The 14,982-nt window shown below is 45.4% G+C and overlaps 1 protein-coding gene across 1 annotated transcript in view; it reads left to right on the top strand.

The window, feature by feature from the left end:
* Positions 1 to 14,982, top strand: part of KSR2 (kinase suppressor of ras 2) — a 516,639-nt gene that overhangs the window by 417,955 nt on the left and 83,702 nt on the right. The window contains exons 10-12 of the mRNA XM_007938202.1: positions 3,705 to 3,873; positions 14,215 to 14,256; positions 14,837 to 14,909. Coding sequence (XP_007936393.1) covers positions 3,705 to 3,873; positions 14,215 to 14,256; positions 14,837 to 14,909 — 284 coding nt within the window. The remainder of the gene's footprint in view (positions 1 to 3,704; positions 3,874 to 14,214; positions 14,257 to 14,836; positions 14,910 to 14,982) is intronic.

The following is a 14,982-nucleotide window of genomic DNA, read 5'->3' as shown; positions in this document are numbered from 1 at the left end:
CTTCAGTCTTCCTCATTCTAGGTATTTGTGAGCTGAAATAGACTGGTATAGGCCATTTGGAATCAGACAGTCATGTGGTCTACTTTTTTGGGAATAAAAAAATGAAGATGAATGGCATCATATTTCTCATCAAAAGGAACATTTCAGGATCTATAATGAAGTACATGTTATCAGTGAGAGGCTAATATCCTTATTCCTACACAGAAGACCAGTTAATACGACTATTATTCAAATTGGCACACCAACCACTAAAGCCAAAGATGAAGAAATTGAAGATTTTTACCAAGTTCTGCAGTCTGAAATTGACCAAACATGCAATCAAGATGTAATGATAATTGTGGGTAATTGGATTATGAACACTGGGAAAAAGAAGCATCAGTAATTGGAAAATATGGCCTTGCTGATAGAAATGACACTGGAAATCACATGATAGAATGTTGTAAGACCAATGATTTATTCCTTAGAAATATGTTTTTTCAACAACATAAATGGTGATTATACACATGGACCTCTCCAGATGGAATACATAGGAATCAAATCAACTAGATGATAGAGAAGCTCAATATTATCAGTCAGAATAAGGCCAAGGACTGACTATTGAACAGACCATCAACTGGTCCTATGCAAGTCTAAGTTGAAGCTGCAGGAAATTAAAACAAGTCCACAAGAGCCAAAATATGACTTTAAGTATATCCTACTTGACTTTAGAGACAATCTCAAGAATAGATTTGGTGCATTGCACAATAGTGATGGAAGACCAGATGAGTTGTGGGGTGATATCAAGGCCATTATACATGAAGAAAGTAATAGTTCATTAAAAAAGATGGAAAAGGAAGAGAAAACCAAAGTGCATGTCAGAAGAGACACTGAAACTTACTTTTGAATGGAGAGTAGCTAAAACAAATGGATGACTGATAAAATGAAAGATCTGAACAGAAGATTTCAAAGGACAGCTCAAGAAGACAAAGTAAAGTATTGTAATGAAGTGTACAAAGACCTGGAGTTAGAAAACCAAAAGGGAAGAACACCCTTGGCATTTCTCAAGCTGAAAGAACTGAAGAAAAATTCCAGCCTTAAGTTGTAATGTTGAAGGATTCGGTGGCAGAAATATTGAACAATGCAGAAAGCATCAAAAGAAGATGGAAGGAATACACAAAATCACTGTGCCAAAAAGAATTGATTGGCATTCAGCCATTTCAGGAGGTAGCATATGATCAAGAACTGATGGTATTGAAGGAAGAAGTCCAAGCTTCACTGAAGGAATTGGTGAAGAATGAGCCTCCAGGAATTGCTGGAATTCTCATTGAGATGTTGCAACAAACACATGCAACACTGGAAGCCCTCACTTGTTTATCCCAAGAAATTTGGAAGAGAGCCTACCTGGCCAACCAATTGAAGGAGATCCATATTTGTGCCTATTCCAAAGAAAGGTGATCCAACAGAATGCAGCAATTATTGAACAATATCATTAATATAACATGCAAGTAAAATTTTACTAAATATAATTCAAAAATGTTGCAACAATACATCTACAGGGAACTGCTACAATTTCAAGGTGGATTCAGAAGAGGATGTGAACCAAGGAATGTCATTGCTGATGTCATATGGATCTTGATTGAAAGCCGAGAACATGAGAAGGATGTTTACCTGTGTTTTATTGACTGTGCAAAGGCATTCGACTATGTGGGTCATAACAAATTATAGATGATAACATTGTGAAGAATGGAAATTTCAGACCACTTAGTTTGTTCATGTGGAACTTATACATAGACCAAGAGGCAGTTGTTCGAAGGGGATACTGTGTGGTTTAAAATTAGGAAAAGTGTGTGTCAGGGTTATATCCTTTCACCATACTTACTCAATCTGTATGCTGAGCAAATAATACAAGAAGCTAGATTATATGAAAAAGAAGGGGGCATCGGGTTTGGAGGAAGACTCATTAACAACCTGGGATATGCAGATGACACAACCTTGCTTGCTGAAAGTGAAGAGGACTTGAAACATTCACTGATGAAGATCAAAGACTACAGCCTTCAGTATGGATTATAAACCATAAACCTCAACATAAAGAAAACTAAAATCCTTACAACTCTACCAGTAAGCTCATCATGCTAAATGGAGAAAAGATTGAAGTTGTCAAGCATTTCCTGTTACTTGGATCCATAATCAATGCCAATGGAAACCACAGCCAAGATATCAAACGTTGTATTGCATTGGGCCAATCTGCTGCAGATGATGTCTGTAAAGTATTAAAGAACAAAGATGTCGCTTTGAAGACTAAGATCTGCCTGACCCAAGCCATGGTATTTTCAATAGCCTCATATGCATTTGAAAGCTGGATAATGAGTAAGGAAGAAGGAAGAAGAGCTAATACATTTGAGTATTGGACAAGAATACTGAAACTACCAAGAACTGCCAGAAGAATGAACAAATCTATCTTGAAAGAAAGAGCTCTGCTGGCGTAGTGCCTAAGGCATTTGACTGCTAACCAGAAGGTTGGCAGTTCAAACCCACCAGCCACACCACAGAAGGAAGACTGGGCAATCTATTTCCATAAAGATTTACCACCTCGGAAACCCAAAGAGGATCAGGTCACTATGAGTCGGAATCAACTCGATGGTCAGGTCACTATGAATCGGAATCAACTCGATGGCAGTGAGTTGTTGTTGGTGTTGTTTGTTTGTTTTGGTGCCTTGAAAGAAGTACAACCTGAATGTTCTTTAGAGGTAAGAATGGCTAGACCCTGTCTCTTGTACTTTGGTCATGTTATCAGAAGGAGCCAGTCCTTAGAAAAGGATATCATGCTTGGTGAATAGAGAGTCAGTGAAAAAAAAGGCAGACCTTCAACGAGATGGCTTGACACAGTGGCTGCAGTGACGGGGTCAAGCACAGATTATGGGGATGGCACAGGACTGAGTGGTGTTTTGTTCTCTCGTACATAGGGTTGCTATGGGTTGTAAGTGTCTCCATGGCATCTAACAACAGCTAATCCAGGTTGATCTCATCTGAAGATCCTTAGCCAAGTTACTTCTGCAAAGGCTCTTACTCCAAATAAGGTCATATTATGAATTGTGGGTGGACATGTCTTTTGGGGGATGACTGTTCACCCCACTGCATTGCTCTTGTCCCTGCCCCCACCATGAGCGTTCTGAGGATGTGCACATGGACTCTATCTTCATCCTCACTTCAGAGCTAATTCAGGGCTGAGGAGAACAGCACTGGTCCTAACAGGGACTTAGGGAAGAAGCTGAAAACTCACTCTCATGTTCTGTCATGAACTGTCAGGCTGCTGATTCTTCAATAAACACTCTAGAGAAGAGGTGTGAGATGGAAGGATCCCTCTGGCTACCTCAGGCTGGTGTTTTCAAGAATCAAAGTGGTACAGGGAGCGCGGCTGTCACCTACGTGGTTCTAATTACATGGTAACCTTCCACTCTGGGATGCAGACAGTGGATTTTGACTCAAGGAGTTATTCCTCCCAGAGCTGGGAGCAACCTTGTGGGGATGATGAGGCAGGCTGGACTTTGGAAGGGTCTGGTAACTGAGGAAGAGGCAAGAGTTGCTGATGATGCTGGGGGCGGTCTGGGTGGGCAGCACAGAGACCTGTTTGTTCCTGCTCAACTTTGTTCTCCATGCCATCTCTGCTTTCTTGGTGTCCCCTGAGCCCACCCTGTTGTGTTGTTTTTCTTTTTATTCCCCTGCAGGACCACATCCCCGTCCCTTACCAGCCAGACTCCAGCAGCAACCCCTCGTCCACGACGTCCTCCACGCCCTCCTCTCCGGCACCCCCACTCCCGCCCAGTGCCACACCACCTTCTCCCCTGCACCCTTCCCCGCAGTGCACAAGGCAGCAGAAGAACTTCAGCCTGCCAGGTATCCCAGGCCTGGGGAGACGTGAGTCCTGGTGTCAGAGGGGCAGAGATCAGGGTGGGGGCCAGATACATGCCACAGCCATGTTGGGCTCAGTCCATGCTTGAAGTCTGGGACTCAGAGAAGGGGAGGAGAAGGCATGTGGGGTGTGGGTTGAGCCATACCATGTGCAGGGCAATTGTCATATATTAAAAAAAAAAAAAAAAGATAGTTGCCATCATGTCAACTCCCTCTCATGGCAACCCCCTGTGTATCAGAGTAGAACTGTCCTCCAGAGAGGGTTTCTTTCTTTCTTTCTTTTTTGAGATGTCAGAAATCATTTAGTTGTTCTGTGTATTCTTAAACCATGCACCCACAGAATGCTGGTGTCCTGGGGACTGGGGAACACGTTCTGGTACAAAAACCATAAATTCTTTCTAGTTTGTAGGTAGAGTGTGAGCAGAAATGAAGTCAATTTATAGCAAATTACCAATTTTCAGTTTTCTAACCAACATTTTTCTCAAACATTTACCTCTTCATTTCATTTTCCAGGGTATTTCCAGACTTAGCAGAGCACGTTGTTGGTTGTGTTTCATTCTGGTTTTATTTCTGATGAGATTGATCTGCTTGTTCTTCCGACAGTCCACAGTATATTCAGTATTCTTATCACCATCACAATGCAAATGCATCAAGTGTTCTTGAAATACCTATTGCTTGTCTTTTGTGTGTGTGTGTGTATGATTTAGGTGAAAGTTTACAGAGCAAATTCACTTTCCATACAGCAGTTCACGTACACTTTGTCCCATGACATTGACTACAATTTACCACAACGCAACAGCTCCCCTCCCACTTCCTCCCCATAGTTACCTCTTCGCTGTGTCCATCCCTCCATGGACTCCTGCCCCTTGAGCTGTCTCCCTGTGCATACACAGCCCTTCTTTCTCCCATGATTGTTCTCTCCAAGGAGTGCATCTACCTCAGGTAAATATTCACCTCCTGTGCCTGTCTTTTGTTTGGCTGGAAGCCACAGGTGTGGGTTCAGTTCCAGACCTGAAGGGCAGCTAGGGGCCATAGTCTCAGTGGTTCCACCAGGCTCTATCAGACAGCAAACCTGGTCCCCCCGCCTTTTTTTTCCAAATGATTTTGAGATTTGTTCCACGTTGTTCTCCCTCTCTATCCAGAATCTCCTACATAGATCCCCTCCGAGTGGTTGGCAGTGGTAGCCGGCACCATCTAGTTCTTCTGGTCTCATAGTCGTATAGGCTGAGGATCGCACTCCATAGGATTTCGATGCTTGATTTTTCTTCTGAGATGCCTCTGGATGGTTTGGAACCTCCAGCCCTTCCATGTTTGCACCACCCAGGGACACCACCCACTAGACTAGTGCTTATTTAAATTTAAATTAAATTGAAAATTTAATTCCTCAGTTGTGTTAGCCACATTTCAATGCTCGATAGCCACATATAGCTAAAAAAGAAAACAAACTCACTGCCATCAAGTTGATTCCAACTCATAGCAACCCCTCCTTGGGTTTCCAAGCTGGTATCTCTATGGAAGTAGATTATCCAGTCTTCCTTTAGACAACACAAAATGAATATTTCCACTGTTGCAGAATGTCCCACTCGACAGTACTGGTCCAGGGCTGATTTCCTCCTGAGCCAGTGAGTCTTACGCTGGAAGAATGAAAGTCTCAAGTCCCGGGTCACAGGTCACACCCTGCAAGTCCAAGCAGCTGTGAGTAAATGAATGAGCAGCTCACAGAGGCCGAAACCCACATCTGGGCAACTTCCAGATACAACTGCTCAGCTGAAGACAAGCTAAACATGTCGCCTGCCCACACTGCTTTGATTTTGCTTGTGTCTATAGAGGTAGGGTGTAGTTTGAAGTCTTGCAACATTGAGCTTTTTGTTAAGTTTAAGTCTGAGGCAGACTTGTATCCACTTGGTGTAGGAGCCACTCACCTGGAAGCCGCCAAGAACCATAACGTGAGTCACCAACTGAGTCAACTCAGTAAGCGCCACTGAGTTAATTGGGCAGCTTATTTGGTGTTTCCACTGTCACCTCCAGCATGATCCATTTCCACTTCACTGGACAGGGCTGAATGGGAAAAAGACCCTTCATCACCCCGTGACCCCCCAAGCTTTCCTGTGGCCACCTCATCCCCTTGAGACTCTGACATCAGGGAATGTTTTCTGAGATTGTCCGTTGCTTGTTTACAGGCCAGTAGCTGGGGGCAAGCCTTGTAGTGGAGAGCCATGCCTCAGAGCAGTTCTTTTCTTCCCTCTAGGAATCTGCTCAATCTTTGTAGGTGAAACCCAGCTGACCAGGGGGTGATTGCCATGTCCCCAGCTCCTGTGTTCCCTCAGTCAGAGTGCCTAAGGAGGAGTCATTCCTGGCTTACTGTGTTAACCTGAAAGCTGATCCTTACCTTTTCCTCACTGGTCATGCCAATGTCCTGGCATCTTTGGGGAAGTGGGCTAAGGGGTCCTTTGGGGGAAGACACCAGAGACGCAGTTAACACAGCAGTTAATTTGTTTAAGCTATTTTCATTATTGGAGTCTCTGGAGGTACAGATGGTTAAGGCACTAAACTTCTGACCCAAAGGCTGGGATTTTGAGTCTACCCAGAGACTTGTTGGTAGAAAGGCCTGGCTGTCTGCTTTTGAAAAATCAGCCATTAAAAGCCCATATGTAGCACAGTTCTGCTGTGACACACATGGGGTCACCATGAGTCAGAGGAGTCAACTCAACTGCATTTTTGTAAGGGGGGGTTGTTTTTAATTTTATTTTCATGATCAGGTAAACACGGTGATTAAAAAAAGAAAAATTCCAATGGCTCTCTATCATTTTTGGCATTTCAGACCTTCAGTGCTAAATAATATGGGCATAGACAGAATTGTGGAAATAAAGATGAAATCCCCACATAGCCTGGTGCTGTCGGGAGTATGTGTTGAGTACACCTTTCTGGAGGGTGATGTAGCTTTGTCTGTTAAAATCTTAAATGTGCATTTCCTTGACCAGCAATAGCAGTTTTTTATACAGAAAAGCTTGCACAAGGGCACAGGGACCTTTGTGTAAGGATTTCATTGCATAGTGAAACACGGAATCAACTTCAGTGCCCATCAAGGGGGGAGTGGTAGGATATATGTAATGTAAATACATCTTTATATTTATAAATAAATATAACATCAATAAAACTAAATCCTCTGCCACCTTTAAAAGAATACTGTAGCTCCATATAGATAGCCTGGCGTGGAAAGAGATCCTTAGAATGGGTTATGTAGAAAAACAAGTAATTTACAGAGCAATAGTTATAATCACATTCCTACTTACTATACGATAATTATGTCTGTTTATAGATGTAGATTGTATTGTATATATATGTATTTGTATATGCATGTCTTAGTCACCTCGTGCTGCTATAACATACATATCACAAGCGAGTGGCTTTAAAGAACAGAAATTTATTTTCTCATGGTTCTTTAGGCTGAAAGACCAAATCAGGGTGTCAGCCCTGTCAACTCCTTCTGTGAGCGTCTGACCTGGTTTCTGACATCTGCCAGCAATCCTTAGCATTCCTTGCCATCTGTCTTCCCTCTGTGTCAATTCTGCTCTTTTTATAACTCAAAAGTTACTAGGCTTAGGAGCCCCCCTACTTGGGCATGACCTAATTAACATAACAAAGAAAGGTCTATTTCCAAGGACAGTCACATCCACAGCAGGTTGTTGTTGTCAGGTATTGTCAAGTCAGCTCACAGTGATCCCATGTACAATGAAACAAAACACTGTCCAGTCCTGCACCTTCCTCACAACTGTTGCCATGCTTGAACCCATCATTACAGCCACTGTGTCAGTCCATCTCATTGAGGGTCTTCCCTTTTTTTGCTGACCCTCTGCTGATGTCCATTCCCAGGGAATGGTCCCTTCTGACAACATGACCAAAGTACATGAAACGAAGTCTGGCCATTCTCGTCTCTAAGGAGCATTCCATCTGCACTGCTTCTAAGACAGATGTGTTCATTCTTCTGGAAGTCCATGGTATTTTCAAGATTCTTCACCAACACCATGATTCAAATGCATAGTTCTTCTTCAGTCTTCCTTCCTAGCATTTCAGTCCATGCTTTGTGGAAAGGACATAATTCAATCTGTACCAGTTCATAAGAACTTCATGACAGCCACTTCTAAGGAGAAGGACTTCATTTTGTACATGTCTATAATGTATGTAATAATGAGGAGCATGCATGAGTTTCATAATTGAATAATAATAATAAAATGCATTGCTGAAATGGAAAACAAAGTAGGGCCTCCCAGATGTCCAGTTAGGTGATACCACTATCTGTAGGACGCCTTTAATGAAATTTGTCCAAGGTGACAGGTGCCTGTCCTGTCCCTACAAGGACTTGGTGATAGCCATCACACACTTGACCGTGAGACTCTGTTAATGGGAAATGGAGCTTTGAGTCTGGTTCTCTGCCAGATGCTGAGTTTTCTGAAACTGCTCAAGTTTACACTGAGGCATAAAATGTTCCCAGCTTTAATTAAGCTAGATGATTCTTATCCAAAAGGAGATGTAGGTCTAATGGCTGTGTTTCACTTATCTGTCAACCTCAGGACACATGAAGAGAGAGTTTATAGTTAGAAAAGAAAGTGTGGAGTGTGCAGCTTGGCAGTATCTGTCCTTGTACTCCAGTCACTTGCCTGCCTTCTTCTCCACCCTTGTCTTCTGAACTCTGGCACCTTGTTGGACACAGCACAGCATAGGGTGATGTGTCAAGTGTGCTGGGTAGATAGATACCCCTCCGCTTTGCTCCTTCCTAGCTCTGTGGCCTTGAGCAGCACTGAGTCTGTTTAGGTCTCAGTTTCTATCTGTCAAGAGGGAGTAACAACAAGAGGTTATTGTGACATCTGCTGTGCCAAGAGACATGAAGGGGTTCTATAAGGGAGTGTAGGGCAGGTTTCTGAAAGTGTGGTATTCAAAAACCTTCTACCTTTGGATCTACCTAGCATCATCTTTTGCCTGCTAACCAAAAGGCTGGTGCTTTGAACTCACCCAGCTATTCCATAGGATAAATCTTTATACTCCCATAAAGACTGTTGTTTTTGTTAGGTGTCATTGAGTCAGTTCTGACTCATGGTGGCAACACTATGTACAAAAGAGCGAAACACTGCCTGGTCCTGCACCATCCTCACAATCGTTGCTGTGTTTGAGTCCATTGTTGAAGCCACTGTGTCAATCCATCTCCTTGAAGGTCTTCCTCTTTTTCGGTGACCCTCTGCTTTACCAAGTATGATGGCATTCTCCAGGGATTGGTCGCTCCTGATAAGATGTCTAAAGTTTATAAGGTGAAATCTTGCCATCCTCGCTTCCAAGGATCGTTCTGACTATCCTTCTTCCAAGACAGATATTTTCATCCTATTAGCATTCCACAGTACATTCTGTGTTCTTCACCAACACCATAATTCAAATGCTTCAACTCTTCTTCAGTCTTGCTTATTCATTGTCCAGCTTTTGCATGCATATGAGGCAATTGAAAATACCATGGCTTGGGTCAGGCACACCTTAGTGCTCAAAGAAATATCTCTGCTTTTTAACACTTCAAAGACGTCTTTTGTAGCAGATTTGCCTAATGCATTTGATTTCTGGCTGCTGCTTCCACGAACATTGACTATGGATCCAAGTAAAATGAAATCCTTGACAACTTCAGTCTTTTCTCCATAAAGATTACAGCCTAGAAACCCTAAGGGCAATTCTGTTACATGGAGTCACTATGAGTTGAAAATTGACTCAATGACACTCAACAACAACAGCACCATCTTGGCCCCCACCACACACACACACACACACACACACACTCGAGGAAATGGCAAATTGTCATGGCCCAAAGAGAGAAACAAGAAAGCAGGACCCACCTGTGGTGGGGATTGCAGATTTCTGAGATCTCACTTGGGCTGGGCCACTGGGCTCATGAGAGTGGTCCCTCCCTTCCAGAACCTCCTCCCCTCATCACCCTGTTTCTTCCCTCTTTTATAGTCAACACAATGCTCATCACTCCCTGACAGGAGCTTGTTAATTTCCTTATTTTTTAGTGTCCTTCTCCTCCACCAGAATGTCAGCTCCATGAGACCAGGAAACGTGTCTGCTTCATGTACCATCCTACACCCAAAACCCAACACATTGTCTATTACAGCAAAAACCTGTAACCATAAAATTCAACGCATAGTGACCGTACAGCACAGAGTAGAAATGCCCCATAGGGTTTCCAAGGCTGCAATTGTTTCAGAAGCAGACTGCCTCATCTTTCTCTCACAGAGTGGCTGGTGGGTTCAAACCACCAACCTTTCAGTTAGCAGCCAAGTGTTTAACCACTGCACCACCAGAGTTCCTCTGTGCCACCCAGGGACTCCTTTTTCTAATACAGAGGCGCTAGGTGAATGGATGTTGAATGAACAATGAATGAGTGACTGAATGGCTTACATTTCATGCACTGCTCCAGGCTGCAGTTTTTCTCTTCGGATTGTCTTCCAGGCCCTCAGACTGCATGTGTCCATTTGTTCCCTTAACAGATATCTATTGAGCATCTGCTCCGCCACAGGTGCTGTAGTAGGCACTAGGTGTGGAATAGTGGGAAAGCAGACATGGCTTCTGTATGTATTTCCTGTAGTTGCTGTAACTAACAACTTACTACAAACTTGATGGCTTAACACAACACAGACATATTCTCTTCTGGTTATGGAGGTCAGAAGTCTGAAGTCAGCTCCCATGCGCTAAAACAAGGTGTGAGCAGGGCAGCTGGAGGAGAGAGTCCACTTGCTTGCCTTTTCCAGCTTCTAGAAGCTGCCTGCATTCCTTGGCTCATGGGCCCTTACTCTATCTCTAAGACCAGCAGTGTAGTATCTTCAAAGCTCTCTCTTTCTGAGTCTGACCTTGCTCTCATAAGCACCTTTGTGGTCACACTGGCCCCACTCAGACAATCCAGGAGAATGTCCCCTTTTCAAGATCCTTAGCTCAGTCCTGTCTGCAGAGCCCCTTTTTCTCCATGCTGGGTAACATATTCACAGGCCACAGGGATTCGATGTGGACATCTCTGTCTACCACCGTTCCCGGTCTCATGGAGTTTCTGGCTTAGTGGGAGACTCGGGTGTTCGCTGAGCAAGCATGCACATGAAAATTGGATTCAAGATTGTGATAAATGCAAGGGAGGAAGAGAACAGTGGTATAAGCCAAGGCAAGCCAGGACCAATGTAGGCGGAGGCTCGGAGTCTCTGCGTTCTGAAGGAGGGGCTGTCCAGCAGAGAAAGGGGCACTGCAGAGGCCCTGCCACAGGTAGGAGCACAAGCCAGTGTTGTGTTGTTGTTATGTACCATCGAGTCGGACCCGCCTCATAGCGACCCCTCCTTGGGTTTCCGAGGCAGTATCACTACGGAAGTAGATTGCTCAACCTTCCTTCTGAGGAGTGGCTAGTGGGTTGCAACTGTCAGCCTTCTGGTTAGCAGTCAAGTGCCTTAGGCACAGGCCAGTAGAGGAGCTGAAAGAATGTCCCCCATGGCCCAAGTGTTGTAAACAAAGAGAGTCTTCTAAGCCCAGTTGCACAGACCCAGTAGGTGAGGCCACATGGCACCTTGTCAGGCATGGCAGGAATTTCTGTTTGATTTGAGATGCAATGGGAAGCAATGGAAAGGTTAAGCAGGAGCTGCCTTGGTCAGACTCCTTCTGGAAGACCACGCTGGCTCCACGGGAGTGCAAGTGGGCATGCAGGAGCACAAGTGGTTCAGAGTTGCCTGCTTGCCTCTCTGCCCTCCCAGTCACCCGAAACCTCCTGGCCCCAAGTTCTCTTAGAAGCCAAGAGCCAGAAGCCACCCGGCTCTCCTGAGCACCCACGTGGATTCCTCAGCTGCTTCTTGGAGGCTTCGGCTGGTGGAAGCATGCAGGGCAGTGCCCTCTTCCTCGCCTGTCCACTGTCTCCCATTCAGTCATCAGGAGGGGGCACGCGGAGGGGGCGAGGAGGGGGCTTGCTGGTGCTGCCCACAGAGCCGTTTGCGTGCCCCACTGCCTGACACCTGTCCCTTCTCAATCGCCCTTCTCAAACCCTCCTTCTTAACAAGTGTAACGGCCAGCTAACCTTTTCTGCCGGCATGGAATACCACGTCGGTCAGAGCTGAGGAGGGATGAGAGCAGCTAAGCCTCTTGATAAGCCCCTGGGTAGTATTTCTTTTGTTAATTTTAGCTTCAGTTGACGACCTGGCTGTGTGTAATGAAAAGCCCAGGCTACCTAAGGGAGAGGGGCCCCAGCCATCTCTGAGGTGGATTTTCTTTAAATGCTCTGTGGCCTGGGATAACTTGCTTCCCATTCCAGACCCCCTGTTTCACAGAATCAATAGTCGTCCATCAGCGTGGCCCATTTTGGAATGGACTAACCAAAAAGTTTCCACTGCTTTCTTTATGAAAGAGGGTTGATTCACTCCGCACACAGGCTTTGAGCACATGCGTGAGCCAGAACCAGGGGCTGGGGTCCTGGGATACTCTCTGTCCTGAGGGAGCTTGGAAGCCAATTCCAACTTCAGGGGGAGTGGTCAGTCTGTTTCCCAGAGCAAATGACGTCACAGTTGAACTGCCTCTTAAATTATAAGTCATTCTTGTCTATTGATTAAGAACTTAGGAAGACACGGGAGTCCCTGGGTGGTGCAAAAACCTAATATGCTCAGCTGTTAACCAAAAGGTTGGAAGTTCGAGTCTGCCTTGGAAGAGAGGTCTCATGATCTACTTCTGAAAAATCAGCCATTGAAAACCCTGTGGAGGGAAGTTCTACTGTGACATTCAGTAGGCCGCCATGAGTCACAATGGATTTGACGGCCACTGGGTTTAGAAGCCCTTGGCTAACTCATCGTGGCTAATGCTTACCCAGAACCCACTGTGCATCCTTCTCTCAGGAAGGCAAGATCCAGCCCTGGGAGAAGGGGACCTATGACTGTCCCCATTTTACACACGTGGAAAGTGAGACCTGGAGAGTTAGAGTCTCTCCAGCTTTTCACACATTTCCAAAGGCAGAGTGGGATTCAACTTTATAAGTTTAGCATCTTAGTCCCAGGCTCAGACCCTCTGGGCTCATCCTTGGTAACCTCCCCTCAGGACATTTAAATAATTTCTCTGTTTTATGAATAATGCTGTGATGAACATCCTTGTTCATACATTTGCATAGACCTCTGATTATTTCTTTAAAATAAATTTCTAGAGAGTAAACAGAGTAAATGCTGGGCCAAAGCACAAATGCATGGTTTTTGGGTTTTTTTTTTTTTTTTTTTTTGTGATCTGGCTGAAAGTTTACAGAGCAGATTAATTTCCATCCAACAGTTCATACACATTTTGTTTTGTGACATTGACTGCAATCCCCATACTGTAATAGCTCTCTTCCCACCTCCTCCCTGTGGTTACCTTCTCCCTGTGTCCTTCTCTCCTATGCATCCCTGCCCTCTGAGCTACCACCCTGTGCAAATGCTGCCCTTCTGCTCTCCCGTGGTTGACTGTTCTACAGAATGCACCTCCCTGGCCTAAGTGCTTTTTTAAGGCTCTTGATACATGTTGTGAGGTTGCCCTCCCTAAAGTGTTACCTATTTATACTTTCACCACAGGTAGATATTTCAAATATACAAATGGCTGGCTTGGGGTCCAGGGACTGGGTCTTTTTTTTTTTTTTTCACATCTTCACCTTTAGATGCCCAGCATCAGCCCATCCATGGAGAAATCACCTTCCACCCACCCACTCTTGTGGACAAGGAACGTGTCCAGTCCTTTAGAGACAGTCTTCCTGCCTGGCCTTGTACATCCCAGGTCATGATGCCCTATGGAGACTCCCCTTAGCTGTGAGCTTCTGGGGGGTAGGATATAGTTCATTCATCTTTTCAGCTCCAAAGCTGTAAAACCACCAGACACGGTTGCATTGATTCTGACTCGTGGTGACCCCATGTGTGTCAAAGTACATAGCGCTTTCAATGGCTGTTGTTTTTGGAAGCAGATAGCTAAACCATTTCCCAAAGCTGATCCTGACTAGACTCAAACTTTCAGCCTCCCAGCAGCACCCAAGCATGTTAACTCTTTGTACCCCTCAGGGACTTCTACGGCCTCAATGTTTAGGGCTCTGGCATCTTTATCTTTGTCCTCGTCCTTCATAATTTGGCGTGTCTGTAGATGTATGGAACCCCCTGGGCTTGAGCAGAGAATGACCACATGATCACTCTGGGAGCCCATTTTGGCATCTGGAGGCATAGCTCCTGGGCCACACTCAGTAGGCCGCCATGAGTTGCAATGGACTTAATGGCCACTGGTTTAGAAGGCCGTGGCTAACTCATCGTGTTTTCTGTCTTTTGCAAGCATCCCACTACTACAAGTACAAGCAGCAGTTCATCTTCCCAGGTGAGTTGTGTGAGCCGGAAACAGCCTCTTCTCAGCAAGCCCCATTGAGATGTGGGAGTTGCTGGAGTAGAGTGGAGGGCAATGTTGTTGGGGTGCACGAGGTCAGAGAGGGTGTTAGTGGAGTCCCCTGACCCAGGACAGTGGCTGGATGTGGAAGTGGAGAAGGGGAAGGTGGGAGGGCCCAAGGGCACAGTGGAAAGGCCTGAGATGGTGGTCTACAAGGGAAGGAGGGATCCAGAGCCATGAGGAAGGGAGAAATGACCAGAGGGGCTTGAGTTGGGTACTGAGAACCATGAAACTGAGCAACCTCATCATCCCAAAGGGAACACAGGAGGGGGGAGGATTCAGAATCATCCAGATGGATTCCGACCAGAACCTTGGGCTTCTGGTAGCCCCTGAGTCAGCAGTGTGGAACTTCATGGCTGTGTCATCCAGAACCCTGGTGCATCTGAGAAGATAAAGTCTAGGTGGTTGAGGAAGGAAGGAAGAAAGGGTATTGGCCAGCATCTCTAGCAAATCAGGCTTTGGGGTGAGGTGGTGTCCATGTTCGGCTTCCCACTGTCCAACCTCTGGTTTTCAGATGTGGTACCAGTGCCAGAGACGCCAACCCGGGCACCCCAGGTCATCCTGCATCCGGTGACCTCGAATCCAATGTGAGTAGAATAAAGACCTCTGTCCCCCTGCCATGAGCACCCAGGCCCTGACTCCTCAGTCCTCTCAGTACCC

The sequence above is a fragment of the Orycteropus afer genome, unplaced genomic scaffold (assembly GCF_000298275.1).
Source record: "Orycteropus afer afer isolate SDZICR_OR568_19922 unplaced genomic scaffold, OryAfe1.0 scaffold00048, whole genome shotgun sequence".
Taxonomy (NCBI): Eukaryota; Metazoa; Chordata; class Mammalia; order Tubulidentata; family Orycteropodidae; genus Orycteropus; species Orycteropus afer.
The sequence above is the reverse complement of the archived record's forward strand: the minus strand, read 5'-3'. Positions and strand labels throughout refer to the sequence as shown.